Source organism: Poromitra crassiceps (genome assembly GCF_964638095.1).
Source record: "Poromitra crassiceps genome assembly, chromosome: 1".
Taxonomy (NCBI): Eukaryota; Metazoa; Chordata; class Actinopteri; order Beryciformes; family Melamphaidae; genus Poromitra; species Poromitra crassiceps.
This window is the reverse complement of record NC_139623.1, coordinates 62,794,548-62,811,822: the sequence shown is the minus strand read 5'-3', so window position 1 is coordinate 62,811,822 and position 17,275 is coordinate 62,794,548. Positions and strand designations below refer to the sequence as shown.

Below are 17,275 nucleotides of genomic sequence, written 5' to 3'. Positions count from 1 at the left end.
ATGGGATCAATAAACTTTTTTTTTGCAGATGATAGAAGAGAGTCTCATCGTTCTTTGTGCGTGTTCGGTGTTTACATAGTAATATCACACAATATTCTGTGGGCCTCGAGAAATCACTGAAAACGCTCTGAAACTCTGGCACTGGGAGCGTCCGTTCTCCAAAAGTGGCTGGCACTCAATGAGTTAACCAATGGGTTCCCAGATTGTAGACGTGTAGAATCCAGTCTTACCAGTATGGTTGTGACTATGTATGTTCGGTTCTGCAGGCCGTAGAAGTACTCCTCAATCACTGGATTGTAGTCGGCTGTGTGGACGTAACGTTCTTTCTCATTCCAGTAGCCGACCTGGACAACAAATCAATATCCTCCATTCACATTAATGTCATTGTATCCATAGTTCATTGGCCAATATGTCTCACCACCATGTTAGCGTTAGCTATGCTACCACAGATTATGTCTCACCACCATGTTAGCGTTAGCTATGCTACCACAGATTATGTCTCACCACCATGTTAGCGTTAGCTATGCTACCACAGATTAGCATTAAAGGAACACTTCACCCCAAAATAGAAATTCTGTCATCATCTACTCACCCTCATGCCAGTTGAAACACAGGTCAAGAGAAAAGCAGTCATTGACTTCTGTACAGTATAATTATATATATTATATATATATAATTATATATAATAATATAATACAGTATGCATAGTATATACTAATAATATAATACAGTATGCATAGTATATAATAATAATATAATACAGCATGCATAGTATATAATAATAATATAATACAGTATGCATAGTATATAATAATAATATAATACAGTATGCATAGTATATACTAATAATATAATACAGTATGCATAGTATATAATAATAATATAATACAGTATGCATAGTATATACTAATAATATAATACAGTATGCATAGTATATAATAATAATATAATACAGTATGCATAGTATATAATAATAATATAATACAGTATGCATAGTATATACTAATAATATAATACAGTATGCATAGTATATAATAATAATATAATACAGTATGCATAGTATATACTAATAATATAATACAGTATGCATAGTATATAATAATAATATAATACAGTATGCATAGTATATAATAATAATATAATACAGTATGCATAGTATATACTAATAATATAATACAGTATGCATAGTATATCATCATAATATAATACAGTATGCATAGTATATAATAATAATATAATACAGTATGCATAGTATATAATAATAATATAATACAGTATGCATACTGTAGGCCATTCTAGGCTTCCCAAACAGGGGTTGCACCATCACGGTCCAATGTGGACCCTGACCGGGGGCTGTGCCCCCCCAGGACAAAGAAATGTTGTCCATTTTAAAGTAAAATGCATTAATCTGGTGCACTCTGAGAGCAAAATGAAGAGGTTAGTAGATATATGAAGAACTACACATCACATTAATATCCTCTTCACTATGCTGTGGCTTTACAATGATGAAACAAGGCTAGGTGAAACCTAGCATATGGCCAGCGTGGAAAAGCTTTGATGAGCCTGTTGGCTGTAGCAGGCAGCGGCATTGTTAATGGGAATTAGGGCTGTTGTCAGTGGCAGAAGTATGAAGGATATAATGGAAACTTGAATTTAATGAAACATTTTATTCTAATACTCACATTCATGCACAATAGGTTTGTGAGGTGTGTGTGTGTGTGTGTGTGTGTGTGTGTGTGTGTGTGTGTGTGTGTGTGTGTGTGTGTGTGGATTGTAATGATCTAAAAGATGTGTATTTGTCACATTAAAAGGACTCCACCGCCCTCTCTATATCCTCACAGTGTTTTTCTTCAACATCTATTGTTGTGTAATTACATCTCTCCCAGTTAGCACTATTGCAAAATCATGAGATCATCATGAAATAGCGTACGCTAGCCCAGTGGTTCCCAACTTTAGGGTCGCGACCCTATGCTATTGGCTGGGCTGTTGCATTGTGAGCGATGTTATTGGCTGGGCACTAAACACCGCCACGTGGGAGCTCTACAATGCCTCCGCCTGAAAATGTTCTGGACACAGCCAGCACCAAAATCAGGCAGGGGGCAGCGTCTGTCCATAAAGACACTACCACAGTATTGTGTGTGTCAGAATTGATGTTTTTATGGGGAAACTTTTCTATAAGGATAAAGATTTATTTTTAACTTAAATAGTTGCATAGTCTACCTTTAAGGTTTGATCAAATCGGGCATCCCCAACTTTACTGTAACTAGTTTGGTGGGACTCCGGCCCCTTGTGGCGTGTGTGTGTGTGTGTGTGTGTGTGTGTTGTGTTTGTAAGGTTTTTATGGTCTCTGTCTGTTTTGGGCTTCGGGGGTTATTGTCATATGAGCTGGAGCCTCGGGAGTTAAAGTCCCTGGAAACCAGAAATATTTTTTTATTATTTAGCATTTTGAGTTAATCACATCACAGGAACCTATGTTACTAAGCCACCAGCCAAATTTGAATGATGATGAACGTCGCAAAGTATATAAATTTAGGTTTGACAGTCATGGCAAAAGTCATGAGAATCAATTAGATTTTAGAGTGTATTTTCTCCCGCGGACTGTGTGGGCGTGTCCCGTCTGCAGCAGGTCTCCTCTCTCTCTCTCTCTCTCTCTCGGAGCAGACCTGCTGGAGGAGACCTGCTCGGAGGAGACCTCTCTCTCCGTTAACGGAGAGAGAGAGAGAGAGAAGGAAAGAGAGATGGAGTGTGTGTGTGTGTTCGTGCGTTGCTCGACACATAGCACAGACAGAGAGGGTTTACAGAGAGGAAGAGATCTCTGCTGCTGCGCTACTGTGTGTGTCAGTGTGTGTGTGCGCGCGTGCGTGCATGCATGTGTGTGATTCGATTAAATCTTATGACGTGATAAGATCATGCATTTTAGCACCGTGCGCACCGCTCTCTTCAATGAGGACATGGAAATCCAGACCTTGTAGAAAAGTGTCGATTTTTGGGGTTAGGGTTGAAAGTAATGTCAACTTACTTTCTGAGGCACACAAGTACTCACATAAGACCCTAAATTTAATAGTTAGAAGGTTTTTGTGGATTTTGGTTTCCAGGGACTGTAATGTCATATAAGCTGGCGCCTCAAAGGGTTAATGTTGTTTGAGCTGGCGCCTCGGGGGTTAATGTCGTATGAGCTGGCACCTTGTCGGGGGTTAATTTCTGTATTTGATATGTACTGTGTGCGCACAGGACTCTCTGCGCCCAGGGACTACAGATGCAAATTAGCTTTTAGCTATTTCTGGTGCAATATATTTATTGTGTACTGTCCCTGCACAAATAAACAAGAAAGATAAAGATAATGTCGTATGAGCTGGCACCTTGTCGGGGCTTAAAGTCGAACTGAACCCGTTTGTCGCGTGCGTCAGAGTCCGTTTCAGACTGAAAACATAACTTGTCTGAGATGACAGGTTGAGAGGCGGGTCACAGTAGCTTGTCGATGATTTTATTTGACAATTCTGGGGACTGGATTGGGCTTTGGCCAATTCTGGCGTGTTCCGCCTCTAAATCGATAATATCCTCTAGGGCAGTGGTTCTCAAATGGGGGTCCGGGGACCCCCAGGGGTCCATGGCACTTTGCCAGGGGGAACGCGAAAAGTTAGGAAAGGTAGGAAAAAAAAAAAAAAAAAAAACAATTGTGTGCAAAAGCTTCATAGTTCAAATCTAAAATGGTTCATGGATTACATTCTAATCTGACAAACCTATCAATTTAAATGTCAAGCACGTTACCGTGGAATCTTATAAGGGGTCCTTGGCTGAAAAACATTTGAGAACCTCTGCTCTAGGGCAACACCACTTGCGGGAACCCGCATCCTTTGTAAGTAGGGTTCCCAGAGTAAAACCTGGCCATTTCCACCACTGCTTATGGATGAGCATCATCTGCTGCATGCCATCGAGAACCGTTGGTCGGATCACTTTGGGAGTGTGCCCTATTGTGCAGTGCAGTGCCCTATGTTCGTGCAATTGGGCATAGCGCCACCTACTGGCAACACAAATAGCGATTTATCTTGATAACCATTCATCTGATCGACTTCAAACTTCAAACTCAGGGAGTGCGCTTAGGGGGACTCAACGGAGTGCAGGGAGCTGAATTCCGTGCAATCTGGGATAGCGCCACCTACTGGCAACACAAAAAGCAGTTTATTATGGATGAGCATCATCTGCTGCTTGCCATCGAGAAGCGTTGGTCGGATCGACTTCAAACTTTGGGAGTGTGCCCTATTGTGCAGTGCAGTGCCCTATTTTCGTGCAATTGGGCATAGCGCCACCTACTGGCAACACAAAAAGTTGTTTATTTTGATAACCGTCCGTCCAATCGACTTCAAACTCTTATGGTGTATGCTTATGGGGACTCAACGGAGTGCAGGCAGCTGAATTATGTGCAATTCGGCATAGTGCCACCTACTGGCAACACAAAAAGCGGATTATCTCGATAGCCATTCATCTGATCGACTTCAAACCTCAAACTCGGGGAGTGCACTTAGGGGGACTCAATGGAGTGCAGGGAGCTGAATTCCATGCAATTCAGCATAGCGCCACCTACTGGCAACACAAAAAGCGGTTTATCTCGATAGCCATTCATCTGATTGACTTCAAACTTGGGGAGTGCGCTGCTGGGAACCTGACATAGAGCAGTGCCGAATTTTGTGCAATTCGGCACTGCACCACCTACTGGCAACACAAAAAACTTGGGGAGTGTGCTGCTGGGAACTCGACGTAGTCCAGTGCTGAATGTCTTGCAATTTGTCATAGCGCCACCTAATGGCAACACAAAAAGCAGTTTCTCTCGAGAACCATTTGTCAGATCGACTTCAAACTTGGCGGGTGCATTGCTGGGAACCCGAGAAATTGCAGTGGTAAACTTTGTGCAATATAACCAATAAGATCACAGCTTTCACGTATCTCCAGGGCTGTCCATCCGATCGACTTCTGTATGTCTGTCCTTCGTGTATCTTAAGCACCGTTTGTCGGATCGACTTCAAACTTGGGGAGTGCTCTTAGGGGGACCTGACTCAGTGTGGGGGGTGGGAGAGCTCTCGGGTGGTGGATGGGGGGAACGGGCACTGCACTAGTGTATAAAAATGCAAAACATGCTCCACCCATCTGAACATTTTGTACAATATGAATTGATGTTTTAATATAGCTGTGTCCTGACATGAGCCATGGAGGACCAACCAAACACTGCAGCTAATTAGTGAAACGAGCTGATGTGGTGGAAACCTGCCTGGAGACTCCACTGATCCACTGTGATAACACTGACCCAACAGAGAGAAGTGTGTGTGTGTGTGTGTGTGTGTGTGTGTGTGTGTGTGTGTGTGTGTGTGTGTGTGTGCGCGTGTGTGTGTGTGTGTGTGTGTGTGTGTGTGCGCGTGTGTGTTTGTGTGTGTGTGTTTGTGTGTGTGCTACCTTCCTGGGCCCGCTGTGGCTGAGCTCCATCACGGTCAGGGTGTAGTTGGTCCGGTGACCTCGCTCATCAAACTGCACGTGACCACTCAGCCCCTCCAGACGCACCTGTGACACAAAGGATACTATCAATAAAATACTTATAAAAAAGAGTAAGGATTTTGTTATCAACGTTAAAAAAGCTAAATTTGCTAAAGAAATACAAGCGCTGTTGGCCCTTCTTAAAGATAGCATCCACACAGTGGATAAAATATCCCAAGATAATTTGTGATCAATAATAAGACCAATATATTTATATTCCGTCACCACCTCAACTTCCTCTCCTTTGATCGTGAATGGGGAGGGTAGTGGAGGGTCGTGTCTCAAGTCAAAGAGCACCTCTTTAGTCTTGGCTATGTTCAGAGTCAAATGTGAGGCCTCACACCATTTGACAAAGTAATTTAGAACTGGGCCGTGTTCAACTTCATCGTATCCAGGTAGGCTGATGATGGCGGTATCATCCGCATATTTAATTATGTAATTATGACCATTTCAGTTGGAGCGAAGGGAAATCCCTGAAACAACAACAACAACAATACTAGCTAGCAAGCTAACAACCGACATGCTGAAAATGGCAACTTTTTTGACAGAGGTTTGGATTGTGCAATAAAGCAGGCCTGCTTGGTAGTTTCGGTGGATGGTTTTAAAGATAACAGAGCCTTTTTTCTCCGCTATACCAGAATGAGAGTGAGTTGAGCCAGACTCTCTCCTGAAATGAAGTGTGGAGATAGTTTGGCAAGTGAGACTAACTTCTATATGGCCCTCTTCAGGTGTGGTATTAGCATACAGTATGTCTTGGGATCTGATCTCAAGTTGACAGCTCTAACTACATAGAATTAGTCGAATGTGTCTCCACATGCGTCTTGAGTGATCGGATCTCACTTCCTAGCACTATTATGCAAATACACGCCATGTTGTTTTTAACCAGCAGGAGGCAGCAATGCAGCAAACCATGCCCAGTCTCACAGAAATGTTATGTGCACTCACTATAGGAATGATTGAATGATCACAGAAATGTTAGAATATAAAAACTATATATATATATATATATAAATACTGTATATAAATATATATATACACACACACACACACACACACACTCACACACACACACACACACACACACACACAGCAAATCATGTTCTTACCGGGGCAGCCGGCCCAACTGCATATTACACCAGTTTAAACATGAATCTGTCGGTGCTGCGTCTATGTGCCGACAGGCCGCAATGCCGATAGCCCACAAGCAGAACCAGCTGAGCGAGGCGGCGTGCAGCGTGTCAGTGGACGGGCTGGAGCTAAGCTCTCCCAGCCCCCACGCCTAAACCTAACCTCCCCCAGACCCTAACCCTAACCTCTCCCACCCCCCACACCTAAACCTATTAACCTAACCTTTACCTCCACCAGACCCTAACCCTAAACCTAACCTCTCCCACCCCCCACGGCTAAACCTAAGGTCGGCATTGCGGGTGGTCGGCATAGCGGGTGGACACCAATCTGTCAGCAATCCTTTTAAATTTGAGGTTCAGTATATTAAAAAAAGAATAGAACGACCGCACCGCGGATATTATGCCTCCGCCAACAAGTGAGCAGTCGACTGAGATATGGCGTTACCATGGCGTTTGTGAGGTCACAGTGACCTTGACCTTTGACCACCAAAATGTAATGAGTTCATCCTTGAGTCCAAGTGGATGTTTGAGGCAAATTAGATTAAATTCCGTCAAGGCGTTCGTGAGATATCACGTTAACCAACATGAAACGAGTGGTCGTGATGTCACAGTAACCTTGAACTTTGACCAACAAAATCTAATCCGTTCATCCTTGTGTCCAAGTGGATGTTAGAGGCAAATTTGAAAAGATTCCATCAAGGCGTTCTTGAGATATCACGTTAACAAGCTTGAAAATGGTATTCGTGAGGTCACAGTGACCTTAACCTTTGTCCTTTGACACCAAAATCGAATTAGTTCATCCATGAGTCCAAGTCGACATTTGCGCCAAATTGGAAGAAAGGCGTTCCTGAGATATCGCATTAAATAGCTTGGAAATGGGGTTCATGAGGTCACAGTGACCTTGAACTTTGAAGATTCAAGATTCAATACTTTATTGCCATGTCAACAGAGTTGATAGGAATTTGTTTCAGTGGAGCTCTAAAAAAACAGGCAAACATAACATAGAAAAAGACAAGTAATACAAAAGGAAATATAAACAGCAAAAACAGTTAATCAAACATACCAATACGGTGAGAGCCATTATAAAGTGCATTCTGCTACAGCAAACATTAAGGTGCGTGTTGCTTTGTGCAGTTGCTGTCTGCATTCAAAGTACAGGTGAAAAAAGCACGTCGGAGTTCAGGAAACGAACAGCCTCAGGATATGTGCTGACCTTTAACCACCAAAATCTAATCACTTCATCCTTAAGTCCAAGTGGAGGTTTGGGGCCAAATTGATGAAATTCCTTCAAGGCGTTCCTGAGATATCGCGTTAACAAGCATGAAACAAGCGGTCGTGAGGTCACAGTGACCTTGAACTTTAACCACCAAAATCTAATCACTTCATCCTTGAGTCCAAGTGGACGTTTGAGGCAAATTCGAAGAAATTCCATCAAGGCATTCTTGAGATATCGCGTTAATAAGCTTGAAAATGGCATTCGAGAGGTCACAGTGACATTGAGCTTAGCCTTAGACCTTTGATCACCAAAATCTAATCAGTTCATCCTTGCATGCAAGTCGACGTTTGCGCCAAATTGGAAGAAATTTTGCCAGGGCGTTCCTGAGATATCGTGTTAACGAACTTGGGAATGGACTAGGGATGTTCATCAATTATCGAAAATCAATAATTGATCGTTAAGGAATTGAATCGATCATGTGGAATTTGGATCGATTATTGTTATTATTAAAAAAAACATTTTTTTTTTTTGCGGACTAGGTTTGGGTGGAATTCGTTCCTCCTCGCCCCACTCCATTGCACAGCCGACTAACATGAGGTGGAGCTTCATATAGTCTCTAGTTTTCTGGCTGGGCACGGGCCTTTGTGCCAACAAAACTGTTTTAAACATGGGGAATTCACACCGGCATGCGCCGGGGACACAAACAAACGCACCCAGCGGTCTGCGGACCTCAGTGAGGCTCAGGCCTGTTGATTTGACTCTTGTGCTGTCAGATAAGCTGGAAGACGCCGATTGCCTACATCATGTAACCTGACATGTAACATGTTTGTTTACCTGGCCACAGCGCTAGTGTCTGATATTCTTACTACACAGCGGCATCGCCATTATAGCTGGCCGAGAACGCGAAACGTTATTACCAGACCAGAGTAAAAAAAATATATATATATATATTATTATTATTGTGCTTGCTGACAAGCAAGGCACATTATTGTGCTTGCTGACAAGTAGTGTTAATTTCGTTAACGAAAACTATGACGAAATATGCTTGTCAACGCCCTTTTTTCCCATGACTAAGACGAGACGATGACGAGACGATACCCACATGATTAAACACTAACTGTGACGATATCAACATCCAATATCGTTGACAAAAAAAGACGAGACGAAAATGTAGTTCACCAAATAAAAACTGTGCCAAAATATGTCATTTTTTTTGTTGACGAAAAAGGAGGAGACGAAATATTTTAACGTTAATCGTTAATCTGTTTCCTGTGCTGCGCACACCAGTGTCGATATAAGGAAACGTTGCTGCCAATCATCACAGCTACACGCAGTCAGGACAGAGGAGGACTCGTCACCTGTTTTAGCCTCCATGGTTTTAGCTTGTTTTTAATGGTCTCGATTTTAACCTACTTGTTTTAGCACTCGATATGCTTCGGAGGAAGAAACGGCTGGATATCTGGGTTTATTTCCGTTACAATGACGCAGAGAAAAAACCCGAATGCGTTGCTGTATCACATGGGAAGCCGTGTGTCCATAAAATAGCAGGGAAAAACACTACAAACTTGAAGAGACACATCAAGTGTTACCACAAAGAGATTGAGGTAAGCCAACTAACGTTACTAATGCGGTGGTTTTGCACGTAGGCTGTGTTTTATACTATTAACGTTAGCCAAGCCAACTCATTAACAAATTAACTTGTGAAGGAGCTTAAAATGAGCAGCGAAGGCAACTTAGCATTCAGTATTGTGCTAGCGTTAGCATCTCTCAACAGCGGGGCCGGGCTTTCCTAGTGACAAAAGGCCCAGCCAGCAAGCTAACAAGCTAAAGTTAGCTAGCTTAACTTGTATCAATGCTACACTGTGCAGTTGGTGTTTCTATCGGGTGGGGGTTGCCGTTGCCTAAAGATGTTTAGAACTGTGTGAGAGCGAGGGAGAGAGAAAAGCGTGTGTCTGTAAAATAGCGTGTGTGTGTGTAACACTATTTTACAGACGCATACATTTTCTCTCTCCCTCGCTCTCACACACCGTTCTAAACATCTTAATTTGAATAAGAATTAAAAGACAGCAATGATTTACTTATGTATAATACTTAGTGCAATACTTGATTTTCTTGATGTTGCATCTGTCCTGTCCTGACATTGTATTTATTCTTGTCCCAGCTTTCAGATAAACCCCCGGTATACCAGCCACCCAAGAAAGAGCAGAGGCCAGCTATCGCTGGGGCTTTGCTATCCCACACAACCTACAAACCAGACTCACAAGAACAACGTTCCAAAGAAGAGGCGATAGCTCAGTGGATAGGTCGCACAGCCCTCCCTCCACGGACAGTGGAGGATGAGGATTTTGTCATGATGATCCAAAAAATAGATAGAAGGCTCACAGTGCCAAAAGAAAATGACAAACCTTGTGGACAAAATGTACCTGGCTGAAAAGGAAAAATTCAAACACAGACTGTCCATGGCACGCAAAATAACTATTGGTTTAGATACTGTATATGGACTAAAAAGGGGCTCACAGCATCCATGATTATTTTCTATAGACTGTTTTCACCAGAGCACAACCCCACAGCACTTATAGACGGTTTTCACGGAATGGTCAGTCCTGCACTTGAATGTTTTTTTTTCTTTTATGTCCATAGCAAACACTGCAACAGGAAGTGAGCGGGGGTTCAATTTAGAATGTTTTTGTTGTGAAGTTAAAACCGTTTATATTGTACCTTTTATACAGATGTAGCATGCCATGCCTACCTAGACAGCAATTTGTGTGTGTGTGTGTGTGTGTGTGTGTGTGTGTGTGTGTGTGTGTGTGTGTGTGTGTGTGTGTGTGTGTGTGTGTGTGTACACACTACAGTATCATGGATTGTTGAATCATGTTGGTTCAAAAATAAATCTGCACATCACATTTTCCATGTCCAGTGGTCTTAATCATTCAAAATGTTTTTATCAGAAGGATAAGATAAAATATTGGTTTTGGTAGACTAAAATAGTTTGACTAAGATACGACTAAAATGTTAACAGTTTTTGTTGACTAAAACTAGACTAAGATAGTTATTGTTTTCTTGGACTAAGATAAGACTAAAATGCTCAGACTTTTAGTCGACTAAAGTTGACTAAATAAAAACAGAATGAGGTTGACTAAATGTGATAAAAACTGACTATGACATTTTGAAACTGGACTAAGACTAAGACTAAATTCAAAAATTGCTGCCAAAATTAACACTATTGACAAGCAAGGCACAATTTTTTTTTTTTTTTTTTTTTACATGAACAAAACAAACAGCTCAGACACATGAAAAAATAAAATAAAAGTGCCCTTTCCTGACCATGAATGCATTTCTTTTTTTTTTAACTTTTTTTATTTTATATTAGTTCAAATACAATCACATATGACAGACACACACACAGTGTTCCTTGACCACTGGGTTCTTCTGACAATTTGATCTATATCTGCTTGGGGAAGGGGGAAGTTTGGGAGACATTTATCAAGCATTAAAGAAGAGAAGAAACAAACAAAAACTAACAAACAAATAAAAACATCTTCAGTACAGCAGCAAAAAGAAAAAGGTAGCAGCTAGTCAGTCTTCCAGATACAGTTTTACAGGTAGCCATATCCGCACAAAAAGATCTCTCTTCATCTGCAGCCGTGCGGTCATTTCCTCCATAATGTATACCTGTCTCAATCTCTTAGTCCATTGCTCCACTGTAGGGGGTTGTTTTTGCAACCAAGATATAGTTATCATTTTCCTTGCAATTAAAACAAGTATCTTAAAGACATACAGAGTGTTTCCATGAAGTATGTTACTTGGTGTACATCCCAGAATATAATACAGTGGATTTAAAGGTACATCAATATTTAACATAACATTTATCTAATTTTTAATATTCTCCCAGAATTTCTGCAATTTTGGGCAATCCCAGAAAATATGTGTATGGTCTCCAATAATACCACAACCTATCCAGCACAGCGGTGAGGACCCACCTCCAAACCCAGAGACCACTTGAGGGGTGCTAAAAAACCTAACTTTAACTTTCCAATCAAACTCCCTCAACATAGGACTATTCGTGGTCTTATGGGTAGTTGAGAAACTCTCCTCCCACTCTTCATCCTCTATTATTACATTAGCTTCTAGTTCCCATTTGTCCTTAATGTAAAGTGTGTCTCCTGAATCATCTAATTGTGGCATCCTATAAATATCAGATATATATTTTCTTTCACCCAAATCCTTTTCTATCATGTTAATAAAATACTGTTCCACCTGTGTTGGAGGTCTCTTAATTGCTTCCCATTCTTTGTGAGTTGTTAAATAATGCCTGATTTGAAAATATTTAAACAGATCTTGCGAAGGCAGCCCAAAACTTTGTTGTAGTTGTGCAAAAGATTTCAGACAATCTCCTTCCAGTAGTTGATTAATAGTAACCAGGCCAGTGTCTGCCCAGCTCTTAAAGCCACCCTCACGGAAATCAATATTCTTTGCTATGGGCATAGCCCTTGATATTAACCTGGGTCCTCCCCCTTTTTTTCTTATGTCTCCCCACACTTTCAATGTATTTTGTATCCAGTGATTTCCAATCTTAGTTCTTTTCCAGTATGTTGGACCCAAGAAAGCTATTGATTGGAGAGGAATGGCAGGAATTGAGTTTTGTTCAATCTGTACCCATCCTGTATCCAAATCACCCTTAATCCAATAGACCAAAGTCCGTAGCTGGGCCGCCCAGTAGTAGTTTTTAAAATTAGGCATGCTCAGACCACCCTTCTGTTTTGATAAAAGGAGCGTTTTGAGCCTAACTCTAGGTCTTTTCTTTTGCCAGATATACTTCGAAAAATGTTTCTCTAGCATCTTAAAAGTTGTAGAGGGTACTGGTATGGGTAAAGACTGAAAAAGAAAAAGAAATCTGGGTAGCACATTCATTTGAATTGATTTAATTCTTCCAGAAAGAGAAAGAGGTAGAATTTCCCATCTAGCAATATCAGATTTTATATGTAAAATCAACTTCTCATAATTTGCTTGAAATAACTGAGTAATCATGGGGGTCAAAATAATTCCTAGATATCTAAATCCTTCTTTAGCCCAATGGAAGGGAGCTATATTGTTCAGGTGAGGTGGCCAATTTCCCACAATCATCATGGCTTCTGATTTGGTCTCATTTATTTTATAGCCTGATAGCTCACCATAGGTTCTAAGACTTTTCATTAAAATGGGAATGGAGTCTGAGGGGTTTGTAATGTAAAGTAATATATCATCTGCAAACAACGAGATCTTATGTGAAGTACCTTTTTGGTCATTTATTCCCTGTATCTGGGGATTTGATCTGATCATCTCCGCCAATGGCTCTATGCTAATCGCGAACAATGAAGGAGACATTACGTCCCCTTGACGTGTCCCTCTGTGTATCTCAAAGAAATCAGAGCAGTGGCCATTGACCCTAACTCTAGATTTAGGATTTTTATATATGATTTTTATCCAGTCAATACATGTGTTATTAAATCCCATACAATTCAATGTTAATTCCAAATACAGCCAGTCAACTCTGTCAAATGCTTTTTCGGCATCTAAGCCGAGAAGCATTGATGGTTCTTTTCGAGTTCCTGCCACTGATTGCAGATTTAGAGTTCTTCTAATGTTGTTTGCACCCTGGCGTCCAGGAATAAACCCTGTCTGATCTGGTTGAATGAGTTTTGCAATATATTTCTGTATCCTTTTATTAAGTATAGATGTCAGGATTTTCAAATCATTACAGAGAAGACTTATAGGTCTATATGCACTGCATCTTGTGGGGTCTTTACCTTCTTTATGTATTACTGAGACTATAGCCTCAGACCAGCTTGTTGGTGGGTCATTCTCGGATAGAGCATAGTTATAGACCTCACATAGCACCGGAGTTAGCTGTTCCATAGTGTACTTGTAAAATTCCCCTGGAAACCCGTCGGTACCTGGTGATTTGTTATGTTTAAGCAGCCGGATTGTTTCCGATATCTCGATCTCAGTAATAGGGGAGGACAGTTCCTCGGCTTCAGTACTGGACAGTTTAGGAAGTTTAAGATTACTTAGCCAGCTTTTAATTTTTTCTTCCTTATCTTCCACTTCTTGTGCTTTATAAAGATCTCTATAATAATCGGCAAAGGCATTAGCAATATCTTGGGGTTGTATGGCCTCTACGTTTGTGGTTGGATGTTTAATTTTTAAAACTATCCGGCTAGACTGTATTTTACGGAGTTGGAATGCCAACAGCTTACTTGCCCTATTTCCCATCTCATAGTAGGTCCGGCCTGTAAATCTGAGGGCCCCCTCTGCTTTATATGTCAACAGCTCATCTAATTTTTGTCTACATTTTTGTAGAGCATTGAGGTCTTCCTCAGCTCTATACTGTTTATGTTTCCTTTCTAATGTTTTAATCTCATTTTCTAAATATAATTATTTTTTGAGTCGCTGTTTCTTTAAGGCTGTTGACATAGAGATGATCTTTCCTCTTATTACTGCCTTTGCCGCGTCCCATAAAACTGATGGTGAAACCTCCCCATTATTATTGATATCGAAATAAATATTCAGTTCTCTACATATCCTCTCCCGTACGAGAGAGTCAGACATCATGGATACATTGAGCCTCCAATATTTAAAGGTCTTATTAGTTCCGAGGTTGAATTGAAGAGTTACAGGTGCATGGTCTGAGATGGTCATTGATTCAATATTGCAGGATTTGACCTTGTCTATATCCTGCTTAGAAATACAAAAGAAGTCTATCCGAGAATAACTACCATGGACCCCTGACCTGAAGGTAAAGTCTTTCTGCCTGCGATGATGAAAACGTCATACATCTATAAATCCAAATTCTTTTATCATTGCATTCAGTGATCTAGATTTTTTTGACATAGGTCCACTGTCGGGGGGGAGTTTGTCTACTTTTGAATTAAGCACACAATTGAAATCTCCAGCTATAATAATAATACCTTTGGCTTTACTAGCCAGAAGTGAGGCTATTTGTTTAAAGAAGTTAGGACAGTCTTCATTTGGTGCATATACATTTAGAAAAGTAAAATCTACTCCTTCAATGAATCCCAAAACCATGACATATCTGCCTTGGTCATCTGAGATTTCTTTAACTTTAGTAAAAAAAACAGACTTATTAAATAAAATAGCCACTCCTCTCTTCTTGCCGATGTGATATGAGGCACTGTATATCTGATCCACCCAATCCCTCCTCAGTTTGCTATGTTCAGTTGTTGAAAAATGAGTTTCTTGGATAAATGCTATAGAGCAATGCATTTTCTTTAATTGGCCAAGCAGTTTTTTCCTCTTAACTGGGTTATTAAGCCCATTTATATTATAACTAATACAATTTAAACTTGTCATAATATTCTTTATAGTGTATTGGTCTTATTCTATGTAACATTGAAAACATGTATCAATCTCAGTATATAGACTTGGAGCAGTTTCAAGGAACACAGAACACCAAACAAAACAAAACACAACACAACACAACACAACACAACAAAACAAAACAAACAAATATGGGTCCCTATTCACTTTCACTATTCACTATTCACATTGCAGCCTGCTCCCGATGTCTTATGGGCAGAGAGGTGTAGCTATCACTCTCAGGGAGCATTGCACTAAGTGCAGATAAAGCTAACCACTAAAAATGTGGGTGCTCACCCTTAGGGAAAGCCTTTGCCTTAAAACACAGGCTATGTGTGATCCGCCTATGGCTAAGTCCCTGACCTAGGAACCCAAATTCAAACTCAAATAGATTCAAAATATTTCCATTTACCAACAACTAAATAGTTAGTCAAAATAAATCATAATTCATAATTCATAATCAGCAGCACTGTTTCTCCTGTTCCTTGAGTGCAGCTAACTGAATTACCCATCTTCAGTCATGAGTGCTCTCAGGTCCGCCCCGGATAGTGACGTCATAGTTTGGTTCTTTCGCTGGTCCCGCCTACTTCCTTGTATACGCCATCTGTCTCTTGTCAGCTCTCTCTGTAGTCTCTCTCTCTCATCAATTTCGACAGAAATGCTCAGTTCTTTTAGTGTGGGGATTGCATCCGCCAGGGTCTCAAATACTTTCATTGACAGTGGTGGTGTAGTTAGGGATTGTTTGTTGTTGGTCATGATTGACGGTCCGCATCAACAGGGCTGAATCATTGACAGTGGTGGTGTAGTTAGGAATGTCATACCGAACCGAACTGGATAGCCAGACTTAGATAGTGAGGTAATATGCAGCTGTGCGGTGGTAGCATGGAGGGGGGTGTTTCCAGGACGCTGGATTACACCGTTAAGCCTTCTTGAGGTGTCGTGGGCCTAACTTAACGAAACGTCGGTGAAGGAAGGTGCCCACTTGAAAACCCCAATGACATGCTTCATACTGCTGTTGGCTAGGGTAGGTAACTGGTGATTTGTGTCTTGTTTATTAGTTTGTTAGCCTGTTAGCTTGTTTTATTCTGGATTGGGCTTCTAAATGTGTTTTTCCTCGGATTTTGGCACAAGGGATAGTAACATCTTGTCCTGTGTATTAATTAATACTCTCCTGAGTCCGTAGTCATCCTAAGCTGTGCTGGATATGGACACTTGGCACGTATCCCCTTTTCCTTCAGCTGCTTGATGACCTGACGCACTTGTCCCCGCCTCTTCTGCAGCTCTGGGGAATAGTCATGATCAAAGTAGATTCTCTTCTCCTGAAATATGACTTGTTGTCCCCATGCATGCTGCAGGACACGTTCTTTAACGTTGAAGTCCAGAAAGCGCACAATGATAGAGCGAGGGGGGGCGCTCGGGTCCCTTGGTTTAGCCGTCAGAGAGCGATGTGCTCTTTCAATATTAATATCCAGATCAGACGATACTTTCAAAGTTGTTGTCAGAAGCTCCTTGACAAACACTTTAGTGTCAATAGACTCACAACCTTCAGGTATTTGGTAGATCCGTATATTATTTCGTCTGAGTCTGTTTTCCAGGTTCTCGAATTTCGCTCTTGTCTCTGCATCTCTTTTTACAAGGTATTGGAGCGCCCTCTCATGTCTCAAACCTCTCTCGTCAACTTTGCTGATTTCTACCTCCATTTCCTTGATTCTTCCTTCCGTTTTCTCGATCCATTCATTTACCTGGGACACGGATTTCTCGAGTTTGTTTACTGATGATTGAGTGGCGATGTGTGCTTGTTGATTCTCTCTCCTTGCTTCTTGGTTTTCTCTCCTTAGATCTTTCAACTCTTTTAGAATGGCGGATTTTTCTTTCTCAAGGCAGCAAGGCACAATCTTAAAGTCCGACATACTTAATTATTGTGCTTGCTGACAAGCAAGGCAGAATCTTGAAATCCGACATACTTATTATTCTTCTTGCTATCCACTTTTTCTGCGCGTAATAACTCCCCCAATTTTTGCGCCACATAGACATGCCAGACCTCAAAATGACC

The 17,275-nt window shown here is 41.1% G+C and overlaps 1 protein-coding gene across 2 annotated transcripts in view; it reads right to left on the bottom strand.

Moving 5' to 3' along the window:
* The window catches only part of LOC310786937 (glutamate receptor 1-like), a gene marked incomplete at its 3' end in the record, with an annotated part of 287,668 nt that overhangs the window by 92,955 nt on the left and 177,438 nt on the right, over nt 1-17,275 (bottom strand). For both annotated transcript variants that reach the window (XM_083648279.1, XM_083648280.1), the window contains 2 exons: nt 5,446-5,550; nt 231-344 (listed from right to left, as the gene is read on the bottom strand). In XM_083648279.1, coding sequence (XP_083504405.1) covers nt 231-344; nt 5,446-5,550 — 219 coding nt within the window. The remainder of the gene's footprint in view (nt 1-230; nt 345-5,445; nt 5,551-17,275) is intronic.